At 41.7% G+C, this 24072-nt stretch overlaps 1 protein-coding gene across 2 annotated transcripts in view; it reads left to right on the forward strand.

Moving 5' to 3' along the window:
* The window catches only part of LOC125457067 (TSC22 domain family protein 1-like), a 34880-nt gene extending 11227 nt beyond the window's left edge, over positions 1-23653 (forward strand). The window contains exons 1-3 of one of the 2 annotated variants that reach the window (XM_048540776.2): positions 15790-16154; positions 16806-16857; positions 21940-23653. In XM_048540776.2, coding sequence (XP_048396733.1) covers positions 16030-16154; positions 16806-16857; positions 21940-22188 — 426 coding nt within the window. In that variant the 5' untranslated portion in view covers positions 15790-16029 and the 3' untranslated portion in view covers positions 22189-23653. Of the gene's footprint in view, positions 1-15789; positions 16155-16805; positions 16858-21939 lie in introns of those variants that run through there. The other variant, XM_048540777.2, reaches the window with a different exon arrangement.
* The last annotated feature ends 419 nt before the right edge of the window (positions 23654-24072 follow it).

Consider the following 24072-nt stretch of genomic DNA (forward strand, 5'->3'; position numbering starts at 1 on the left):
TTTGATGTCATCTTAAATCTAATGCACCGCAGCTCCTGAAACAGTCCAATTACAGGATCCATAAAGTTAACATAAAATGCTCTGACTATAAAATTTCTCAGCATCTGAATGTCACTGCCGAGGCTGAAAGTGCTAGCTGTCCTTGCATGGTGGTAAGCTTTTTTTTTAAGCTGCTGTAGCCCATGTGGTGAAGGAACTTGCACAATGGTTTTTTTAAATTTGATTTATTATTGTCATTTATACCTAAATACTGTGAGAAGTTTTGTGCACGGTGCATTCAGATCATACTGTACAAAGTGCGTTAAGGTAGTAGCTGGAGAGAAGGCACACAAAGGGTTAATCAATGTTAAGTTTAAAATTTGAGGGGTCCGTTCAGAAGTCTGAGAAGTGGGGAAGAAGCTGTTCTTGACTCTGGTACATGTGTTTAAGCTTTTCTATCTTCTGCCCAACAGAAGAGGTTGGAAGAGATTATAACTGGGGTGGGAAGGGTCTTTGATTATGTTGGCTGCCTTCCCGTGACAGTGCGAAGTATAGATGAAGTCTGGAAGAGGCTGGGTCAATTCACTGATTTTAAAGCTGCTTGTTACTTTGGTGAATTGAAGGAGCCAGCGTTTCACATCTGTGCAGAGTGTGAGAAACTGCAGCCCTTTCTTTCTGGTGTATTTCTGTCCCACACTTTGCCTACCCTGTATGGTGGGAAGTGGATGTCTGGCAGAACTAGTAAAGGTAAAATGAACCCATTGCCCAAAAATGTCCTGTTGGGTTACATCAAAGGATGTCAGTGTGGGAGGTCATTTTTCCCGTTGATCATTTGCAAGGGTCACTCCAAGTTTTAGTACTTCTCCTGGCAAAATATGCCAGCCGTTGGTCTTCAACATTGGCACGTCGACTGCTGATTTTCTAGCTAATGCTGTTGTACTTGTTCAAGGCAAAACTTCATGAATCTGTATGAAACCAGAAAATGCAGATTTTGATTATTCACTGAGATGTTCCAGGATTCCAAAGATGATGTAATTGTAAATGTGTAATTTTTAGATGGCTGCAGTAATCTCCAAAGCTAAATTGCAGGCAATCCACTAATTCAGATTTTGCATTAAAGCTTGTGAATCAGATTTTTTATAAACAAGATCACGTTTGAACATTTTATTTCAGTGTAAGTTGTGATTGCATTATATTGCTGACAGATAAATGAAAATCATGCAAATAGAGCCTTCATTTTTTTTCCTGTCCTCCACCCAAAAGAGGAATAAAAGTGTAGGGTTGGCTAATAGCGCTGTGATTAAAGCTTAGCTTTCGGACAGATTAATGACAGCATGCACTTAAAATGGTTGACATAATGAAATGTCCCAAAGTGCTTCGTAAGAGCATTTGCAAAACAATATTTGACAGTAAAATTGGGAAGAATTCCAAAACTTACAGTTTAGGGATTAAATATAGGAAAATTTCTGCATTTTTTTAAACATGACGTATGCATATTTTTAAACAACAGTACTTGAGATACTTGCTCTGCTCGTCTACCAGGTGAAGATGCAGGCAAACACTTCAACCTGTAGACGAAATTTTTAAAAACTTTCTCCAAGATGATAATGAAGGTGCATCTGATTGAAGCTTTAGGAGGTATCCTAAGCGTAGCCAAGGTGGTGCACACCTGCTCAAGAAATGCTGTCCCTTAACCGACACTTGAAGATTCTCCATCCCAAATACAATCTAGACTCTGTCTTTGGTGTGAACACTAAACATTTGTTGCAATAGTAGCATATGTCATTCATTCATAACGACCATGCCAATGTAACAAGATCATGGGTGCATTAATAGATGCTCAGGCCTTTATATCTTAAATATCAAGATAGGAAAATGGGTCGTCTGTTGATCCTTCTGATGTTGTAAATCACACCTTGCCACTGTGAGGGCAAGATGATGTAGCTAAAGTATTTCATTTTGGCTGTCCATTCAGAACAGCATTATTCCATACTAAAGAAGTCTGTCTCAATTCGTTATTGCAGTGATTTGGTGAAAGGGCTTCAGCTATCTCCAATTTTGAATGAAGCACAGTCTTGTAGGGCAATGATAGTATCACTACCTCCTGAGCCGGGAATTCCAGATTCACGTTCCACCTTGCGATGGCCATGGAGATGTATTGTAATGTCTGAGTAGGTAGACTTTTTAAAAAGTTTTAAACACTGAAATTTCAAAGAAATACTGGCAGTTCTATTTAAAGTTCTATTTAAATAAATTTATTTAAAATAACAATTTTAGAATTGTTGGAATGATGTCTGCACATGGAGTGATAAATAGGTGTTGGGTAGGTTTTGTAAGTAAGAAGCATGTAGTGGTTCAAGATAACTTAAGGTTCTCGTACAGTGGCTGAATAGTTGCTTTCTACTGTGTTTGTTTTTTGAATAAATTTGTCATTGTTGCAACAGTGAATTCATTATCAATATCAGCAAAGTGGGTAGTGTAAACCCACATCATTTTGAACTACTTGAACTCCATGATAGTTGCACCACATTTGAACAGAATTCTCAATATGAATTAACATGTTTAAAAGGCTGTTAAATGCTATGAAATTGTTAAAGCTTCTCTAGTTCCAGGGATAAATGACAATCTAATGTAGGATGGTAAAAAGTGCAAACAGCTCTACAATAATGTACTGACTGTCTCATCTATATAAGACATGAAAAGCTATAAAATTTCATTTCCTACTGAGTAACATGAGGCCTGTACCTTTTGTAAGATTAGTTAAATGTTGGGTGCTAAAGGAATAGGTTCTGGATAAAGGAAGTAAGTGTTTTAAAGTGGCTAATCATGCAATATTCTTAAGGCTCCTGCTTCAGTACTTTTAGTCTGATTACTTAATTGACTTGTGTGAAATAGGTTATTGATGGTTCCATGAGTAAACCAGATCACAGGTTCCAAAGATCTTTCATGTTATTATCATCCAAGTGACATTTTTAAATGACCTTGAAGTTTATCATCATCCATCTCATTTAATTATCATGTTCACTAAAGCAATATTTTGTCTTGACGAGATTATCTTAGTCACTCAGACTTGGTCTAAGCTTGTTGAACACACGCTGCCACTACCTGCCACTACCTGCCATTACTCATGGCTGTATCCCTTTTTATCCTACAGCTGTTTTGTAGTGAAGTGAGTAAAACTATGAACCGGTTGCTTTTGTGTATAACAATATGATTTGTTGCCTTTGAATTTCATAGTCTTTGACATTTGGGAAGGATAGTAGTTTAATTGAGAAATAGAGGAAATGAAATTGCACCTTAGAAGTAACTTCTCATGCAGTTATGTGTACTTAAGAATCACACAATATAGTGGAGCGTTTCTGGATGCAAAAAACACGACAGTTAATTTGCATGCACTCAGATCCAGCAGAGCGGCACATAGTGGGGACAGAATTGCTCTGAGAATCCTCAACATTGACTCTGGACACCATGAGTCTCGTGGCATTTGGCCAACTGGGGTAAGGAAACAATCTTGGAGCTTATAGGATTCTTCAGGGGCTTGGCCCGAAGAGGATGTTTGCCCTCATGGGAGAGACCAGGGGCAGAAGGTATAACCTCAGAATAAAGGGGTACCAATTTTAGACCGAAGTGAATTTTTTTTTCTCTTTGAGGGTTGAGTGTCTTTGGAACTCCTTGCCACAAAGACCTGTGTACATTTAAAGCTGAGCTAGATGGATTCTTGAACGGTAGGAAAATCAAGGCTGATGGGGAAAGGGCAGGAAAATGGACCTAAGTAATGTCCAAACAGTCTTGATCTTTTTGAATGGTGGAGCAGGTTTGAGGGGCCGAATGACTTATTCTTTTTATTATTTCTTAGTTCTTATGGACCTGCTGATTTACTAAAGGACATGGCTGCTAGACTAAGTCTGCAGTAGATGGTGAGGGAACCAACAAGGAAGAAGCATACTTAACCTCATTCTTACCAGTCTGCTGGCTGCGGGTACATTTGTCCATGATAATATTGTTAAGAGTGACCACTGTACAGTCCTTGTGGAGAGGATGCCCTGTCTTCACATTGAGAATAACCTTCATTGCGTTGTGTGGCACTATCACCATGCTAAATGGAACAGACCTTGAACAGCTCTAGCAGTGGGCCGTCAACAGCAGCAGAATTGTACTCCACGATCTGCAGCCTCGGGGCCCAGCATGTCCTCCGCTCGATCATTACTATCAAACCAGAGATCAGTTCTGGTTCAATGGACAATGTAGGAGGATATGACAGGAACACTACCAGGTACACCTAAAAAGAAGCTATTGACCTGATGAAGCTACAAAGCAGGAATGTTTGCATGCCAAGCAACAAAACAGCAGTTGTTAGACAGAAATGATTCCACAACCAACGGATCAGATGTAAGCTCTGCAGTGCTGCCACATCCAGTCGTGAATGGTGCTGAATAAGTAAACAACTCACCAGAGGAGGAGGCTCCACAATATCCTCAGTGAATGATGGAAAAGCCCAGCACATCAGTACAAAAGTTAAGGCTGAAACATTGCAATAATCTTTATCCAGAATTGCCAAGTGGATGATACATCTTGGCTTTCTCCAGTAGTCCTGGCATCACCAAGGCCAGTGTTCAACCAATTTGATTCACTCCAGTTGATATCAAGAAATGGTTGGATGCACTGGATACTACAAAAGCTATGGGAAAAGCAGTACAAATCCACCCCAGCCAATTATGTCCCCACAATCATCAGTAAAGTTTTCTCAACAGTGCTATCAAGCAGTACCTTTTCAGCAATAACCTGCTCAGTGACACCCAGTTTGCATTCTGCTAAGGCTGTTCTGCTCCTGACCTCATACTGCCTTGGTTCAAACATGGGCATCAAGACTACGTTTGACATGCGAGTTTGACCTCTCGGAACTCTACGAAAATTAACACCCAAGAGAATCATGGGGAAAACTTAGCTGGTTGTGCTTTACCTGGTGTGAGGGAAGATGGTTGTGATTATCGCACGTCAATCATCACACTTCCAGGCTATCTCTGCAGGAGTTCCTCGGTAGTGTCCTAGGTCTTGCCATCTTCACCTTCATAAATGACCTTCCCTCTATTGTAAGGTCAGAAGTTGGAGTGTTCGCCAATGATTGCACAGTGTTCACCCTAACCGTTTTTGTGACTCCTCAGATACTTAAGCAGTTCACATCCAAATGCACCATGACCTGGATAGTATCCCATTTTGGATGACATAGGCAAGTGATATTCACATTACGCAAATGACCAATCACCAAGCAATGACTAGAGTCAATCTAACCATTACCATGACATTCATTGGCATTACCACCTCTGAATCCCATACACTCATCACCATGGGGAGTTACCATTGACCAGAAACTGAACTAGACTGGCTGCGTAAATGCTATGGCTGCAAGCGCAGGTGAGAGGTTTGGAGTCTTGTAATGCCAAACTTGCCACCTGTCTTCCCAAAGCCTTCCACATCTATAAGATATAAGTCAGGAGTGTTGTGGAATACTGTCACTTCCCTGGATGAGTACAGCTCCAACAACACTCAAGAAACTTGGCACCATCTCAGACAAAGCTGCCCGCTTGACTGATGCCACATCCACTCTCTCCATCTCCTTTAGACAGTACCTTTCAAACTCACGTCCATCAAGATCCAGAAGAACTAGGGCAACAGATGCAAGGGAGCACGACTCTCTGAAAGTTCCCCTCCAAGCCACTCACCATTCTGACTTGGAAATATATCACTGTTCCTTCAGTGTCCCTGGGTAAAAGTACTGGAAATGCCTCACTAGCAGCGTTTTGGGTCTATCTACAGCATATGGATATCACATGACCACCTTCTCAAGGGCAACTTGGGTAGGGCAATAAATGCAAGCCCAGCCAGCAATGACCACATCCCATGAAGGAAGAAAAGAAACTCTGTCAACTTTCTGATCTCCCAAAGAAAATAAATGCAGCATGTCCATACTACCACTTAATTCATACTCCCTCAAACTCTGAACTACCCATACACTACTTTTCTACACTGTCTCTTAATGCAGTGTCCAGACGTGTAGACAGTACTCTAGTTGAGGTCGGACCAACATTTTACAAAGGTATTCACAACATTCTCACTTCTCTACTGTCTGCCTCAGTTAATAAAGGCCAGGATCTTATGTGTCTTTTCAACCACTTTTTCAACTTGCATTGCCACGTCCAGTGATCTGTGCAAACATATTCCAGGTCTGTTCCTCCTTCCGGTACAGAGTTCCACCTTGTGGGAATGAGAGAGAATGATTTTAGTGTCTGTTTTGCATTTGTGTTGTGCTGAACCCTACAAAGGGGAAAGGAGCAGAAAACATTGGCTGTAGTTTTCTGTGAGCCGGATTTTTGCACTTATTGTTGAACATTTTAACTTGGCTGTCACATCATATGTATCCCAATACCTCCTGCCTCCTCTCAAAGTTAATTCTCAATAGTAGGATGGCGTTGAATTGTTGTCAACTATCTGAAGCTAGTTTGTTATAGTGTATTAAATAATAAGTTCTGACTGTTAGTATTTGAAATTATATGTGAACATGCTACAGTACAAGGGAAAGTCACTTAGTTTTTTTTTAAACCTAATTAGGCGACAGTTTTTAAATTTTTACTCGACGTTAAGCTGTCACTAAATACCCAGCCGACTCCTTTGGTTCAGTAGACGGTCAGGTGAGGCAGCCAGATATCAAGTGGCAACTTAATTCAGCAGAATGAGCAGAGACAAAGGGGCTGTAGGAATTTTGATTGAGGGCCCTGTTATATGAATTATGCAGAGAGGATTACTCAGTCCTGTGAGAATCCCGTAATACCAGATATTCTTGTTGCATTGGAAGAAAGGAGGTTCTGAATAAAGTGGAAGAAATGCCTCTCGTTGCTATTTGAATGCATTACATGTTTGTGAACATTTACCTCCGCTTAATTAGAGCCAATTGCGCAAAAGATAATGCTGTCCAGTCTTTGCTCAGTGAAGTTTCAACTATCCCATCAAACAGTCAGCAATGAATGGCGTTGGTTAGATGCAGAGTAAATATCCCACTGCAGTGTCCCATCAAGGTAAATGTTGGAGATTGAGAGTGAAGACAATTGAAGGCTTCACTGATCAATTTAGATGAGAAAAAATTGAGGAAGCTGGAGTCCTTGTTGGACTCTATATCCTCTGTATCTGTGCAAATCTGCAATTTTCGCATTTTTAAACGCATTCTGTATCAGTGCTTCATAGTTTTACATCAACAAAATTAGCTGCTCCCTTCTCATGCCTTAGAAGGTGATTTGATTGGAAAAAAATTATGTTGTCCTCTTCCAAATACCACTCACCTGGCTTTCCTGGTTTGTATTTTGGTGGATCTGTATGCTGCTTAAGGTGATAAAGGCTGCAACATGTGACGCATCTTGCAGAAATTCTTTCAGTGATAATGGGAACTGCAGATGCTGGAGAATCCAAGATAACAAAGCATGGAGCTGGATGAGCACAGCAGGCTAAGCAGCATCTTAGGAGCGGGAAAGCTGACGTTTCAGGCCTAGACCCTTCATCAGAAATTCTGTGCTTTTGTGCTCTTAAGATGCTGCTTGGCCTGCTGTGTTCATCCAGCTCTACAGCTTTGTTATTGCAGAAATTCTTTTACTGCTTCAATTATCTTTATATTGTAATAGAGTCATTGAATTCAACCTTTGTAATGTCATTGTGTTTTGAAGGTGGCCTGTTGCATTAGGCATTTGTAATGACATTGCATGAGCTTGGTCTCATAAGCAGCCTGCTAAATTAGCTTTTGTGTCAATTGTGAGCAATGACAACAGGAATCATGACAGTCTACCTGTAGGGGAAGTGAATTTAATTCTGGGCAATAAACTCGAGGTCCAGTATTTGTTCTCAATTAAGCAGAGAAGTGGAGGAATAAACTAGTGCGGTAGTACAGGGAAGATGGAGCTGAAAGGTTTCTGGAGAGTGCTTGTTACATGTCTTAACCAGAAAATCATTTGATTGCCAGGTTGTGTGTCAACAGAACATTGGGGAAACGGTGACACTTACCAGAAAGATACTTAGTTTATGCCATGATTGTTGACTGATCTAACTTTAATTCTAGTTTACATGACTTTGTTCATGTGCTTGCTATTTGGCATTGACTGAGCATTTTTCTCTCAGGTGGTCTTCCATCCTCACTTTGCTGCCTTTTTGACAAAATAGATAATCTCCATGTTTTCTCTTTATCCCTGATTCTGCTCTTTGAAACTGTAAATGAGGGCATTGTTTTTCAATGCATTTAAAGCAATATTTTTGTTATCCTTATCCAGATACCTCGTGGCTTTGCCCCACTGTGTCTTTAACTTTCTCCTATCTTACATCTATTCCCACATCCTTTGTTCTGTCCCTCTAAAGATAACCAAATCCACAGCTACCTCAGCCCTCTTGCCTGGAATCACCTCACTAAATCCTTTCGTTCTTACTGAACTCTCGCTAAACTAAATGGTGATTTAATCTCGCTGTTTAACTCACTAAATAAGTGTGAATTGTATAATGTAGTGAAGATTTAAATTTAGTTATCACAAAGGGAGAGATCTCACTGTGACTACTGAGAGTCCAGATAATACAAAGCACAATGCTCCTGTGCTAAAGAACAAGGATCTTTTGCTGGAAGTTTTATAAAACTGTTGGACAAGAAAATAATACTTTCAGAAGATCTAAGCTGTAGCAACCACTATGATACCCTTGCCATCTCTCTCACCCAGCATCCTTGTAATCTCTTGAGGAAGATTAGTAATTTAGTGTCAAATTGTGGTCAGATCTGTCTCTCTCCCATCCATGAGTTTTCTTAAAACTGTGAGAGGGGATTTCAGTCTAAATGAAATCCAAACATGTATCCTTGTGATGAAAGTATGCAAAATCTGTTTGATTTGGAGCTGAGTGTTTGTCCATCAGATCTTGTGACTACTGTTTGGCAAGTGTGAAATGGAGCAATTCAACAATTTTAAAAGGATTTGGAGAGGCACTCAGTAATTGTGAGCACATTCCCCATGAAGAACCAATGTTAAAAGTTAGCCTCACTCCTGTTTTCATCCCACCCCATGAGAAGAATGAGTGCAGGTTTTGCTGCTGCTTGAATTTTAATTTTCAAATTCAACCATTGCATATCTCAGTGCTTGATAGGTCCTGGCTCATACTATTTGGAAACTGATTGCTGCTTTTATATAATTTTTTTTAAAAGAAGCACCTTCATTCAGTTATGCAACTTTGAAAAACATATCGTTGCGATCTTCTTCCAGGTCTTTACAAATCCCAGTTTGATGATCTGAGAGAAGGGACGTTAATGGATAGAGGTGATTCTTCCCTCATTTTTCTTTGACATACCCATGGTCTGGTTTACCTTGAAATACTAGGGCTGATATCAAGGTTATCTGTATCAGTGACCCAGCAGTTTTCACTGTAAACCATTCCCAAAAGAATTTGCATGATTGGGCTTTACAGGAAGATTACCTGCCATTACCTGCCCAGGGCTCAACGGAGAATAGGACCTTTGTTGTGAACAGTAGGCAGAGCTACCAGGCCTGCATAGTGGAGCTCACTCATGAAAACTTTAAGGCTGAGTAGCAAGATGCAGGCCCCTCAGCTGCTTCTACAATGGTGCCCTTGGAATTGTGAACTATAGGAAGCATTCAATAAATAATCGTGCATCAAGTAGCTGAAACAGTCACTCGCAGTGTTTTCGCTGATTATTTCTGGAGGCAAAGGTGTGTCGTGACCCCACGATTTTAATTCAATGCTGAGTAATCAAAATGCTCTTCACCATGCCTGTGTGTTTCTGTGGGCGGGAAGGTGGAGTTGAAATCCGAAATTGACCAGGAGCATGTTGTGTTCCGGATTAGGTTTGCTGAGCTGGTATTACCTTACTCCTAACTTAGATTGTTTTGTCAAGATCATGGGGAAACCTTCATTGAGGAAAAGGACCTTTTCAGAATCTTGAGCATAGAAATTAGAGTCAGTGCAAATAACGTAGAAATACTGAGGAAGAAAGGGGCATTGGAATTTGGGTAGCTGTAGGGAGTCTTGCGCCCCCACTCACCTACACGCTAAATCCACTATCCCTTCTCAACTCCTCTTCCCTCCCCTGCCCACTGGGGTTAACCTAACTTGTAAGTGTTAAAATTGAGTCAGGGCTTGTGGGGTAAGAGTTTGTGACATAGGGCTAGGAATTGACATAAACAATTGGTGGGTACTTGTTGTATGCTATCATCTGCATTGACACTGGGCAGGGTTTAGTGATGACTGTAAGCAGATATCAGATGAAGTAGTCATTGATTTCAGTACATCATTGTTAGAAATCTAATAGCTTAATGATGTTACACTGAAAAGGCAAGTTTCTTTCTTACAAAGTAACAGTGCTACTTCGAAGAATGATGCCTGTTTGAATATAGATGGGGCAATTATGTGATTTATTGCTCCCAACATTTACGTAAGAGAGACGCCCTGAAAATGCAGCTTCCCAGTTTGCTATGTAAAATTAAAGATGCATTTCAACAATGGCTGAATATAAGTTCACTCTAGTCCCTCTTAATGTTGTCAGTTAAATGCAGAATGAGTTCAATAAAACTTTGCTTTTTTGTGGAAAACAATGATCGGGCTCCTCTTACTATATCCTTAGTTTCCACCATTTCTTCATGTCTGAAGGGTTAAACAACCTTGTTGGCTTGTTACTTCAAAGCAGTTAGTCACCATTTTGAATGTTAACCTGAAATGTGTGTAAGAATTGAATGATGCCAGCCTTGTATAGATTAAGGGAAAAAAGGAGAAAGTAGCTCAGCTGATCAACGATCTCTGCTGGACTGCTAATACACCTTTTTCTCAGAGATGCTGACAGATGGGCTGGGCATTCCTGCTTTTATTTTCAATTTTCAGTTTTTAAATTTATCTGAATCATGTGTTATTAACATTTTAAGCCAAAATTTAACAACAAAAGATGTCAGATGGAAAACTTAACTTTTAAAGCATATTACCCAGCCTTAGTACTCATGGTAATTTCCAGTGTCTTGGGAGAGAATGGTACAGCTGTGCATATAGATTGATAGAAAGTTGAATATGCAGGTTTTTGTATATAGAGTTACAGAGATATACAACGAAGCAGACTCTTCGGTCCAACTTGTGCATGCCACCCAGATATGTTATATCAAACATTTAAGAGACTGCTGGACATGCATATGGTCACAGAAATTTGAGGGTGCATACATGAGGATCAATGGTCGGCACAACATCGTGGGCTGAAGGGTCTGTTCTGTGCTGTACTGTTCTATGTTCTATGTAAACTACACCTGTTTGCCAGCATTTGGCCTACATCCCTCTTAAACCCTTCCTACTCATGTACCCATCCAGATGCATTTTAAATGTTATTGTAGCAGCCTCCAACACTTCCTGTGGCAGCTCATTTCATACATGCACCCCCCTCTGTGTGAAAAATTTGCCCCTTAGGTCCCTTTTATTATCTTTACCCTCTGACCTTAAACCTACGCCCTCTAGTTGTGGACTCATTCACCCAGGGAAAAAACCTTGTCTATTTCCCCTACGATGTTCCTCACAATTTAATTAACCTTTACAAGGTCACCCTTCAGCTTCTGATGCTCTTGGGGAAAATAACCCCACTCTATTCAATCTCTCCCTGTACCTCAAACAGTCCAACCCTGGCAGCATCCTCAAACCCTTTGAAGTTTCACAACATCCTTCCTATAGCAGAGAGACCAGAATTGCATGCAATATTCCAATAGTAGCCAAATTAATGTCCTGTTACAGCTGCAACATGTCCTCCCAACTCTCTTCCTCGAAGATCAAAACATATATGAAACTAATGTAATGATTATTTTGTAATTGAAGGCATGAAAGGCGCAGAATGCAATTTGTAAACATCAGTCTTTCCAATTGATTTGATCCATCTAAGTGATGGTGCAGTACTGTCATGGTTGTATTAGACCAATATTAATCCAGGGAAGATGTGCGCAAATCCCAATACAGCAGTTTAAGAATTTCAGTTCAGATATTTTCATGAAAATATGCATTTAAGTCATCAGATTTCCTCACTGAGCCGAAGCTTTGTGCCTCCTGACAAAACCAGCACCTCAGTTAGATGAAACCATGACACAGGATAATCTACATCATTATTTGGTTGCAATCCTGGCACCCCTTTCCGATTAGCATTAAGGAACATCTTCGTCACATGGAATGCAATGGCTCATGGTGAAAGCAAACCTCTGCCTTCTCAAGGAACATTGCCAACAAAGTCCAGATCTCAAGGGTGAATTTTAAACCTTGATATCCATGTCCTTCTATTACAGATTTGTAACCAAATTCTCACCTCTTAGAAAATCAAACTGGAAGTGAATGTAGTATTTTGTGAACTAATGATTTGTTTTTGCAGGCATAAGGATTGAATTCTGGCCTCTGAACATCTGATTTTAATCATTCCACCAACAGTTACCGCACTTTTGGCTGTCTTACCCCAAACAATCACCCACTAAACCTTTTTGTCTCTTCACTTCAAGATGCACCTTCAAGCCTGTTGCTTTGATCAAACTTCAGGTCATCTGTCCTAAATACTTTCTCAGGTGGTTGGTGTCAAAATATTTTTATTGATAATTCAACAGTCTTGCAGCACATACATCAGTGCTGTTTTTGTGAATATGCAGTCGGAGTTCGTTCGTTCTTTTCAGCCTGCAGGAAGTGCGAACACCATTCATCATCCCTTCAGATCTGAAACTCTAAACATTGGATTATGTCACTGTACATTACTGTAATGTGCATGGATTGCCTGCTGCTAATGGCCTTCACCAGCCTTGCAGAGTTATTGGTCGGCACATCTGGTAGAACCAGACTACCAGTAATGCAACGTTTGATGCATAAGATTGTTAAAGTTGACCAGTAGGTGGCAGTATGAGAGTACTGTAGTGGCTGGTGAGTTGAGTTTGACAGATTAATGTTACATCTGATATTAAATGAAAATGTGCTCAGTAAGGCTACAGCGTTGAAAGTCTCCTTTATTGTTAAGACACATATACAAGTCAGCTTTGAATTGTGTGGTATTGTAATGAGCAGCTTTTTTTTTAAACTTTGAAGGTGGGGGGAAGAAAGTAGTTTCTCTGAATCTGGTTCCCCTCCCAAAAACTTGATTGTTGTTTGTCAAATATACAGACCATTTTTTTCCTTTTACTGAATTCCTTTATATCAAATTTCCATGTTCTATAAATAATGGTGTTAATTGGACAATTAATATGGAATTGCAAGTATGTTTATCTTTTTTTCCATTGAGGAATGTATGACCCGATGTTGAGCCATGCCTTTAGTCATCTTGTTGCTCCTCTACTGCTTTTAGCTTGCTCCATTTAAGCAGTCCAGAGACATTTATATTATGTTAAGCTGTATAACCCTCTGCTTATCCACTTCTGACTTGTTGGCAATCCCTTATTTTCATTGCACCACCCTTTGACAGCTAAGCTTTCAAGTACCTTTTCTCTTTGAAGATACTGATAAGAACCTACTTTTGATTGAACTTGTTGTCAACTGTCGTCGTGTGGGTGGATTTTATATTTGGTTTGAGAACAAAAATGCCTTGTGACACTTGTCAAAAATGCAAGTTGTTACACAAGTGTGGATTGTTATACAGACTCTAGTCAGACTGATGCTGGAAGTCTTGTGCACTTAGTTGATATTGGGAAAGTCCACTGTTGTTCATGTGCTAGACATAGAAATAAGACTTGAATAGACTTGTATGTTAAATGTGGTGCGATTTAAGTGATCCTGACTTCATTACTTACAGAAAAGAAAATTTGGCAAATTCAGTAGGGGAATACCTCTTTGTTCTGAACTTCCCTATTATAACACTTGATCTCAAAATTAGAAACAATTGGGAAAACAAGATCACAACAGCTGCATCACAGACCAAATTGGGACGTTGATCAGGGAATGATTTGCAAATATTCAGTGTACCTTGACAATTTTTTAAATACTACCTGTACAAAATGCAAATCTAGTCTTATAAAGTGCGTCAAATTTTGCAGGAAAGTTTGTTTTAATTTCCAAATAGTTTTGCTACTACCAGAAAAGCTCTTGCCCTCTTTGCTCCCTTTTCCTGATTCCTCTTAGAATCTTAAGTTAATGTAAACATTCAAAAATGGAATATTAAATGAGCAAATGTAAATGTCCTCAAAAAGACTGATTTTTAAAAAAAACCACTTCGATGTAACTCCTTTATCATTCTTAGAAATGTAGATTAAGTCAATCTGCCAGAGTTCATACAACATTGGGAAATGGGATGTAAAAAGACAGTGAACAAATATTCCAGCAGTGGGTTGTTTGCCTTGTGTATCAAATAGTTGTATGAATGTGGCATTGCTTTGTAAGACAGCTGGATAGGTATTGTGACAAGTGAAGGACGATTAGAATCGTAGAAATATACAGCACAGAAACTCGTCCAACTTGTCCATGACAACCAGATATCCTAAATTAATCTAGTCCCATATGCCAGCCCATATCCCTCTGAATGCTTCCTATTCATTTACCCGTCCAGATGCTTCTTAAATGTTGCAATTATACCAGCCTCCTCCACTTGCTCTGGCAGGGTGTTCTATACATGCATCATCATCTGTGTGAAAATGTTGCCCCTTGGGTCCCTTTTTAAATCTTTCTCCTTTCACCTTCAACCTACGCCTTCTAGTTTTGGACTCCCCCCACCCTGGGGAACAGGTATCGCCTATTTATCCTATCCATGCCCCTCATGATTTTATAAACCACTATAAGGTCGCCCCTCAGCCTCCATTGCTCCAAGGAAAATAGCTCTGTCCTATCCAGCCTCTCTCTTTCGCTCAAACTGTCCAATCCTGCCAACATTCTTATAAATCTTTTCTGAATCCTTTCTAGCTACACAACATCCTTCCTATAGCAGGGAGAGCAGAATTGCATGCAGTATTCCAAAAGTGGCCCGACCATTGTCCTGCACAGCCACAACATGATCTCCCAACTCCTAAACTCAATGAACAAAACAAACTTGCTGGTAAAGTTCAGCAGGTCTAGCAACATCTGTGAAGAAAAGATCAAGAGTTAACGTTTCAGGTCCAATGACCATCAGAACTTAATGCATTGACCACTCTAGGTAAGCATACCGAACACTGCCTTCATCACCCTGTCTACCTGTGACCCCACTTTCAAGGAAATATGGACCTGTACCCCAAGGTTTCTTTGTTCATCAACACCCCCCAGGACCTTACATTAAGCGTATAAGTCCAGCCCTGACTTGCCTTTTCAAAATGTAGCACTTGGCATTTATCTGAATTAAACTCCATCTGCTACCCACTGGCTCATCTGTTCAAGAGCCTGTTGTACTCCTGAGGTCACTTTTGCTGTCCACTACACATCCAATTCTGCAAACTTACTAACCATACCTCTTATGTTCACATTCTAATCATTTATATAAATGACGAAAAGCAGTGGATGTAGCCCCAATCCTTGTGGCACACCGCTGGTCACAGGCCTCCAGTCTGAAAAATATTGAATATTATTCCCCCCCCTTCCACCTCTCCAACCTGATCCTCCTCCCTATCTGATTCCCAACCATTATCTGATTCTCTCCTACTCCCCCCACCAACTCACATCCCCTCCCCCCGCTCCCCCCCGCAAACCATCTCCTCCCTCTCCTCCCTGGACCTCGTGCCTGCTGCTGGGTGTTCCTCAGTGTTAATATATTCGTAGATATGATGTTAATCTGATCAGGTGAGCCTATAGCGGCGGGGCTGCTGGGCGTTCCTGTACATACATTATGCTGATGAGAGTGCTGAGGGTTTTGTGGTGAGAAGCAGCAGCGAAGATCTGTTTGTGAGCATCACAAGCTTTCTTTGTGGAGCGCTGTCGAGGTGGCTCTCCAAGGTTTCTACAGTACATTGCCGTTTCACTGCAAAATTCACAAAATCTAGCCTTCAGCAATAGCGTTTCTCTTTACCACGCCGGCTCACCAAGGCTGCAAACGAAAAGCTCCCGTTTCTTCACTCATTTTTGCTCTGGAATAGCATGAATGCTGAATATTATAAGTCACTGGCGATGGAGCTTGGGGTTTACCAGCTGAGAAATTTCTCGATTTCATTTCTCTCCTCTTTGCTCGGAACAGAAAACGCCTCCGTAAAATTAGACAGTAGGTAAATGTCGGTTGTTGGATTTTTTTTTTGTTTTTGCAACGGCTAGAGGTTGGTTGGGTTTCATTTGAAGCTAGGCAGATATGGTATACCGAAATATCATTTGCATTGCAACAGTCAACGGTGCTGAAGGCGCTGACAGCTGATGTGAAATCTCTGGCTCTTTCTGGGGGAATCAGAGACATTTGAAAATGATTTTAACTTGTCTATGTCTCTGGAGCTTGGGTTTGCTGCTCAGTATGTGCCTATGGAAATATTGGCGGAGATCAATGCAGGGAAAAATGGCTGGCGTCGTCTCCCAGGCTTGTTATTTTGCCGCATTACAGTGGGGGCATCTACCCCCAGAGTCAGCAGAAAATGAAGGTCTCGGCTTTTTTTTGTTTTGAGGCTTAATCCTGCAGATTGACCCAGATCCCGATTTAGCTTATTTGCTGAAGCATTATTATTAATCAAAGTGTTGCATCGCCTGCAAGTGGTCGCTGTTTGCTGCGCCTGGGGGTAAATAAAATGCATCAATCAACACAAAAACAAAGCTATTATCGGGTTACGGCTGTACATTAGATCTTGGTAGGCGTGATTGCTGTATTTGCCTTCCATTCGCTTTCTTTTCCAGCTGGGATTGTTGCTTTAATCTTTTTTTTTGTTTCTTTACAGCTCTTCTGGTGCCAGTGTGGTAGCCATAGACAACAAAATCGAGCAAGCCATGGTAAGTGTTTGTGCAGCGAACGACAGTAAAGAGGTATTAAAATCAGTTCAGAGACCTCAAAACCCTTTTAGGGACGGAGGGGAGGGGATGTGGGTGGTGGGGGATCGGCCAGGCATTCGTCAGTGCAACCGTGCAATGGGGCAGAAAGAATTCAGAAATCTCCGGTGTAACAATGCAGATTGGACATCCTCCAGAGTGTCAGGAACTCGGCTGCTCGCCCTCTGTGGAGAGGGGTATTTTGCCCATTGTTCATGGCATGGATGTTCAAGGTAAATGTGAGACACTTGTTCTGTGTGCAGCAGCCTTCGCTGATCCATAGATGTGAGCCCTCGTTCACTCTTTAAAGAAAATCGAAATGATTTTCTCGAAGAACTAATTTGATGCCGCGGTCATGCAGCCGGGGCACTAACAGATGCAATGTTGTATTTCTTGCTTGCGCAGTGCCGTGCATCGATCTCTCAGTCACCTCTCAGTGCCAGGGTTGCAAGTAAACAATCCATCTGTATTATCGAGTTTGCAGTCGTGCGGGATGAGGATTATGTCCTAGCTCGATCTGAATGTTTCATGATCAGTTTGTGCTGGTAATAAACACACTCGGGACCATCCCACAGGAATGTTTATGGTAGCCGGGGTTTTTGTTCCTAATGGGGGCGGGTGTACGGAGTAGTTTGGGCGCATTTGTTTGTAAACTTTCTGAACGATGAGGGGTTGCGTCTGAAGGTTTTTATTTCTAAGCGGTGGTGTGTGTGTGTGTGTGTGGAGAGCCCCGAGCCTGGGTGAGAGCGAGCGAGTGAGTGAGCGCACGCTGCTCCCCGCTGCTCTTCCGCCTGTTGCCAGGCGATCGCAGAACCTTAAACCCTGGGCTAAAAATAACTCGGCCTCCCATTGGCTGCCTGCCCGTGACGTGGCGCGGCCTGCGGGGCCCGCTGACGTCAGCAGTTGTCAGGAGCGGAAGGAGCAGCGAGGCAGAAGGGGGACAGGAGTAGAGAGGGAGAAAAGCAGTGTACAGGATAAGGGGGGGGGGGATAGGAATAGAGAGAAAGTGTACAGGATAAGGGGGGGGGATAGGAGTAGAGAGAAAGTGTACAGGATAAGGGGGGGGATAGGAATAGAGAGAAAGTGTACAGGATAAGGGGGGGGGATAGGAATAGAGAGAAAGTGTACAGGATAAGGGGGGGGGATAGGAGTAGAGAGAAAGTGTACAGGATAAGGGGGGGGGGATAGGAATAGAGAGAAAGTGTACAGGATAAGGGGGGGGGGATAGGAATAGAGAGAAAGTGTACAGGATAAGGGGGGGGGATAGGAGTAGAGAGAAAGTGTACAGGATAAGGGGGGGGATAGGAATAGAGAGAAAGTGTACAGGATAAGGGGGGGGATAGGAATAGAGAGAAAGTGTACAGGATAAGGGGGGGGATAGGAATAGAGAGAAAGTGTACAGGATAAGGGGGGGGGATAGGAATAGAGAGAAAGTGTACAGGATAAGGGGGGATAGGAATAGAGAGAAAGTGTACAGGATAAGGGGGGGGATAGGAATAGAGAGAAAGTGTACAGGATAAGGGGGGGGGGATAGGAATAGAGAGAAAGTGTACAGGATAAGGGGGGGGGATAGGAATAGAGAGAAAGTGTACAGGATAAGGGGGGGGGATAGGAATAGAGAGAAAGTGTACAGGATAAGGGGGGGGAGATAGAGAGAAAGTGTACAGGATAAGGGGGGGGGATAGGAATAGAGAGAAAGTGTACAGGATAAGGGGGGGGGATAGGAATAGAGAGAAAGTGTACAGGATAAGGGGGGGGAGATAGAGAGAAAGTATACAGGATAAGGGGGGATAGGAATAGAGAGAAAGTGTACAGGATAAGGGGGGGATAGGAATAGAGAGAAGGTGTACAGGATAAGGGGGGGATAGGAATAGAGAGAAAGTGTACAGGATATGGGGGGGGATAGGAATAGAGAGAAAGTGTACAGGATATGGGGGGGGATAGGAATAGAGAGAAAGTGTACAGGATAAGGGGGGGATAGGAATAGAGAGAAAGTGTACAGGATAAGGGGGGGATAGGAATAGGGAGAAATACTGTACAGGATAAGGGGGGGATAGGAATAGAGAGAAAGTGTACAGGATATGGGGGGGATAGGAATAGAGAGAAAGTGTACAGGATAAGGGGGGGGATAGGAATAGAGAGAAAGTGTACAGGATAAGGGGGGGGATAGGAATAGAGAGAAAGTGTACAGGATAAGGGGGGGATAGGAATAGGGAGAAATACTGTACAGGATAAGGGGGGGGATAGGAATAGAGAGAGAGAGAGAGAGAGAAACCGTGTACAGGATAAGGGTGGGGGCAGGAATGGAGAGAGAGAGGCAAACAGTGTACAGGATAAGGGCAGTAGGAATAGAGAGAGAGAGAGAGAGAGAGAACCAGTGTACAGGATAAGGCGGGGGGGAGGGGGGGGAAGGAATAGAGAGAAACAGTGCATTGGATTGAGAGTGGGGGTGGGAGACAGGAGACCGAGTGTGGGAGGGGATAGGAATAGAGAGAGGGGGAGAATGGGGGGCTGCGATAGGGTATTGGAGGGAGGACAGAAGGTACAGGCAGAGGTGAGAAAGATGCAGCATGAATGCAGTTGCCAGCCTGTCTGTCTGTCCGTCCATGGGGAGCACTTTAGAGTTTGACAAGAGCTGTCCACATCCTGGGTAATCATGCTGACCCGTATCTGGGATGTTTTTATTGCTTGCTAACCAGAAAATAGATAAATGAAGGGAATTGCTCGTGATATACAGCTCTTTAGTACATTGTCTCTAGGTGCATTTCCAAATCTCAGATGTTAAAGCTTGCGTACATCTTGATTATTGGTAGTTTTGAAGGAGGAGAATGTGGTGCAGTGAGTGAGGAAATTCTGGACCTTGGCTGAAGGCAAGGCAAAATGATGAGAAGCTAGTATGGGGCCTGAATTGAAAGAACACATGATATTCCCAGTAGTTGTGAGATTAGACAACATTACAAAAATAGAGACGGACTAGGTATGAAGAATCAGAAGAAACCAATAAACTTCATAAATCAAAAGCTGAAATAAGCCATTCAGTCCTTTGAGCCTGCATTACCATGGCTAACCTGGCTATAACTGCCAATCCCACCTTAACCCAATGACCTTTTCAACCCCTTGCTTAACAAGAATCAATATCCACTTTAGCCTTGAATATTTAAGGACTCTGCCTACATCATCTTTTCCAAGCATTCCAAAGACCCTTCATCTTCTAAGAGAGAAGATTTCTCCTCTGTTTTAAATTGGTGACCCCTACTACTAGATTCTCACTTAGAATAAAAACATCCTGTCCACATCCACCCTGACAGGGTCCCTTGGGATTATATATTCTTCAATCAATTTACCTCTTACTCTTCTGACCTGCAGAGTTTGGAATCCTAGCCTGTCCACTCTTGCCTCATAAGATCCCCCCAATCCCCATTTCCTCATTCCAGGTATTTGTCTAGCAGGTATAAGTGTTCGTCAGCCATGTGCAGGGTTATGACTGAGTGGGACTTGGTGCAGAATTCAGGCAACAAATTTGTGTGCTGACTTAATTTTACAAAGGTTGTGGAGGTCAGCCAGAAGTGTATTGGATTTGTCAGGTCTAACGGCAGTAAATGCGTCAATGAGGGCTTCAGTGGGATGCAGAGATGGCTGGTATTGTGAAGGCTTATGTAGGAGGTCTTGTGGATGGAAAGAATTTGAGTTGGAAAGGCTGTTTCCTGGTCCAGTTGGACAGCAAGGTAGTGATCGGAGTTGAGGTGGTCAACTGTGTCAGTGCTTGAAGTGGTCTAATTCACCATTGTCAATGATGTGGGATATTACTGGTGACTGTGAAGGTTACTTTGGTGGGATAACCAAACCCGATTGGGTGGGTTCAGCCACAGATCTGCGGGTAGAACAATGGGCAGAGATTTGAAACATGTTAACATGCTCAAGGACTTGAGTAGAATGGAAGTTTTCGAATAAGGGCAATTGATTACAAAAATGGAGTTTGTGAAGAAAGGGCGGAGGTTGTTGGCAGATTTGAATGAGAGAAGAAAGAGAATTGTGGCAAAATTCAAAATGTCAGACGTGTGTTCTGTAAAACTTGGAGAGATCATAAGGAACGGAAACCGAGAAAGATGCATGTTAGAGATTAATGAGATAACACAGTGTAGAGCTGGATGAACACAGCAGGCCAAGCAACGTCACAAAAGCAGGAAGGCTGACGTTTCGGGCCTAGACCCTTCTTCAGACCCTTCTATGCCCGAAACATCAGTCTTCCTGCTCCTCTGACGCTGCTTGGCCTGCTATGTTCATCCAGCTCTACACCTTGTTATCTCAGACTCTCCAGCATCTGCAGATCCTGCTATCTCTGTTAGGGACTAATGCAGTCTGAGGTACTCTACAGGGAATTGTTTCAAAGTGCAGATTACAGCAGTGTGCAAGTGGTTTCCAAATTTTAAGCTATGACCCTTAAAATAACAAGCATATCATTTTGCATTGTAACAGAGATTAACTTGAAACCATGATTGAGAAATTTGAGTTAATCTACAAAATGAAGGATGCAGAATGTACAATATTTTCCTATGCAAACATTGCTCATTCCGTGATCATCTTGGATATCCAAGGTCAAAGCTTGAGTCAGAGTGCACCCACTCTTAATTAAGCAGTGCAGAACAGACTCCTATCCAGAGTTGTTTTTAATGACAGTGCAGTCTTGTTGTATGCCTTTTAAGTTGGCCTGTGTCTCCTTTATTTTGTCGAACTGCAGCTGTTCAGGTGTGCAATACTGCTTTTTACTGCCAAATGATGTATAGTAAAGGGACATAGTAAGGGGAAACTAGTGCCTTCGGTCAGAATTCAGTACAATTGAAATAGCCTCATGGAAATCCTATTTCTGTGGCTTCCCACAGAGATGTTTCTGTATGGTGGGATTATATTAATATCTAAACAAAGTATTCGATGAAGGAGGCAGCAGAAAAATTTAATAAAGTGTTATTATTTTATACGGATGAATAAATAGAAAAGCTTTGAAAAATGCTGCTCATTATTTAGATATAATTTCTTTATACTTTGCAGGATCTTGTGAAGAGTCACTTGATGTACGCTGTGAGGGAGGAGGTGGAGGTCCTTAAGGAACAGATCAAAGAACTGGTGGAGAGAAATTCTCAGTTGGAACAGGAAAACAATCTGCTGAAGACTCTGGCTAGCCCTGAGCAGTTAGCACAGTTTCAGGCACAGCTGCAGACAACTGGCTGTTCCCCGCCAGTGTCTCAATCAGGACAATCTACTCAACCCACACCACCAAACGGGGGATCATCAGCTTAAAGGCCTGGCTGTACAATCCAATGGGCCATCGGGCTTTGCAGAGAAGAGAAATAAACTGTCATATCAATCATCATGTAATATTTCATCGCACACCAACAATTCCAAATTGGTTATGGGAACTAGAGTTGTATAAATTCAGAAAGAAACTCTCTTCAGTATTAAGACAGTCGTCTTTGGCTAAAGGAGTTTGCTTTGAGGGTGTGGAATGAAAACCTTGTTCTCTCAAAGAGAGTGGTTATATGCAGAGGAGAAGAAAAGCAGCCATGCAGATCTGAGTGCTGGTTACCGATCATTGCTCATGCTGTGAAAATGCATGCAGTTTCCTTTCATTCAGCACACCTATGTGTGTACATGCGTGTGTATGTTTGTGTGCACCAATGTAACTGCTTCCCGACAAGGTTGAGGAAGAAGTGGATCAGAGGCAATCAGATACTGACTGGAGAGTCTTTGAGAGGGCAGTGCCCTCCTTTACACTGCTGTAGACCACTTTGATTTCTAAATGAGTTATGAAGACAAAACGGGAGTATGAAGGCAAAGCTGAACAGTATTTAACTTGAACTGTAGAACTGTCACCTTGGACCTTAAATTGACAAGATTGCTATGTTTACACTGCTTTTCCAAGAGCTGGAGAGGTGTAGATTTTTTTCAAGTTAGATGTGACTCAAAATTTTGGACAATCCATGGGGTTGTTCCTCTAATGTATATTGTGTACGTAGTGTAAGTATTGTGTAATATAGAGCTGTATCTATTAGGTTGTACAGATTGAAAACTTGCTGTTTCACTGATCCAATTGCGTTTGGACATTTTTTATGCTGTTGAACAGAAATGGCATTTGTGAACAATTATGCTGTCCTAAGACATAGCAGGGCTGGAAGAATTTTTCTTGTAAGTTAATGGTACGTGACTGGTAATTATAGAAAGTAAGTGGTCCACTGGTCCCATTTCTTATGTCTATCAACACTAAGTAGTGGCAGATGCTACACAGTAGTTGCAGTGATAGAAATGGTCTCTTGGTCAGAGGAAGCACTAAGAGATGAGAATCTATGGGCTCCAGTGGAATTGATTCTTTTTGATGCTTCATAGACCTTATCTGTTGGTTCACTGGTCCATTGGTCTGTTAAATCTGCACTGTAATGGTCTGGTTGGATTCTTTAGGATCCAGAACCAATGGATTCATCAGCCTAGGTATGTTTGTTGCTTCTAACCGTTGAATACCTTCAACAACATTGTACTCGCCAGTAGTACAGCGTTTGTAACCCCAACAAAGAGTGTGTTTTGACAATTAAACACTCCAGACCCAAAACCTCTGTTAGAAGCTCTAATTCCTACTATGGATTTCACATTTAACAGTGATAGTGTTGCTTATGTTCTGATGCATGTTCTGAAACAGTTGTAACACATTCAGTTATACTCGACTGCGGCACAACTTCGAAACTTTCAATAAACTCAAGTTGGTAAATAACAAGTCTTGATTGAATTGTTGTGTCTTTACACTTTTTAATATTACAAACTGTGGCAAGATGTATTTAAATTATTTGAAACAAATGTTTAGTGGCAGGAATATACTTTGGCATTCATCCAAAGCCACGCATCCGAATCTCGCCAGTACCTTCTCGGGCACTGACAATCACATTGCTAAATGAGAAAACTTTTTTCGGTGAAAATGTTACTTGATTAAAATTGTGCAGGCTGACATATGTCAAATAAAAGAGGCTAAGTTGCTGTGTGACAGTGATTGCCACTGACTGTTCTATCATGTTGTTTTGCACCACAATGCAGCTATTTGTGATTGAAGGTAAGGTAATTGTAGTGTTACACTGTCTTTTCACAGACTGGCCACTGACAGATGAGATGGACCTGATAAGATTTGCTCAGTTGAGTGTA

The sequence above is a fragment of the Stegostoma tigrinum genome, chromosome 12 (assembly GCF_030684315.1).
Source record: "Stegostoma tigrinum isolate sSteTig4 chromosome 12, sSteTig4.hap1, whole genome shotgun sequence".
Taxonomy (NCBI): domain Eukaryota; kingdom Metazoa; phylum Chordata; class Chondrichthyes; order Orectolobiformes; family Stegostomatidae; genus Stegostoma; species Stegostoma tigrinum.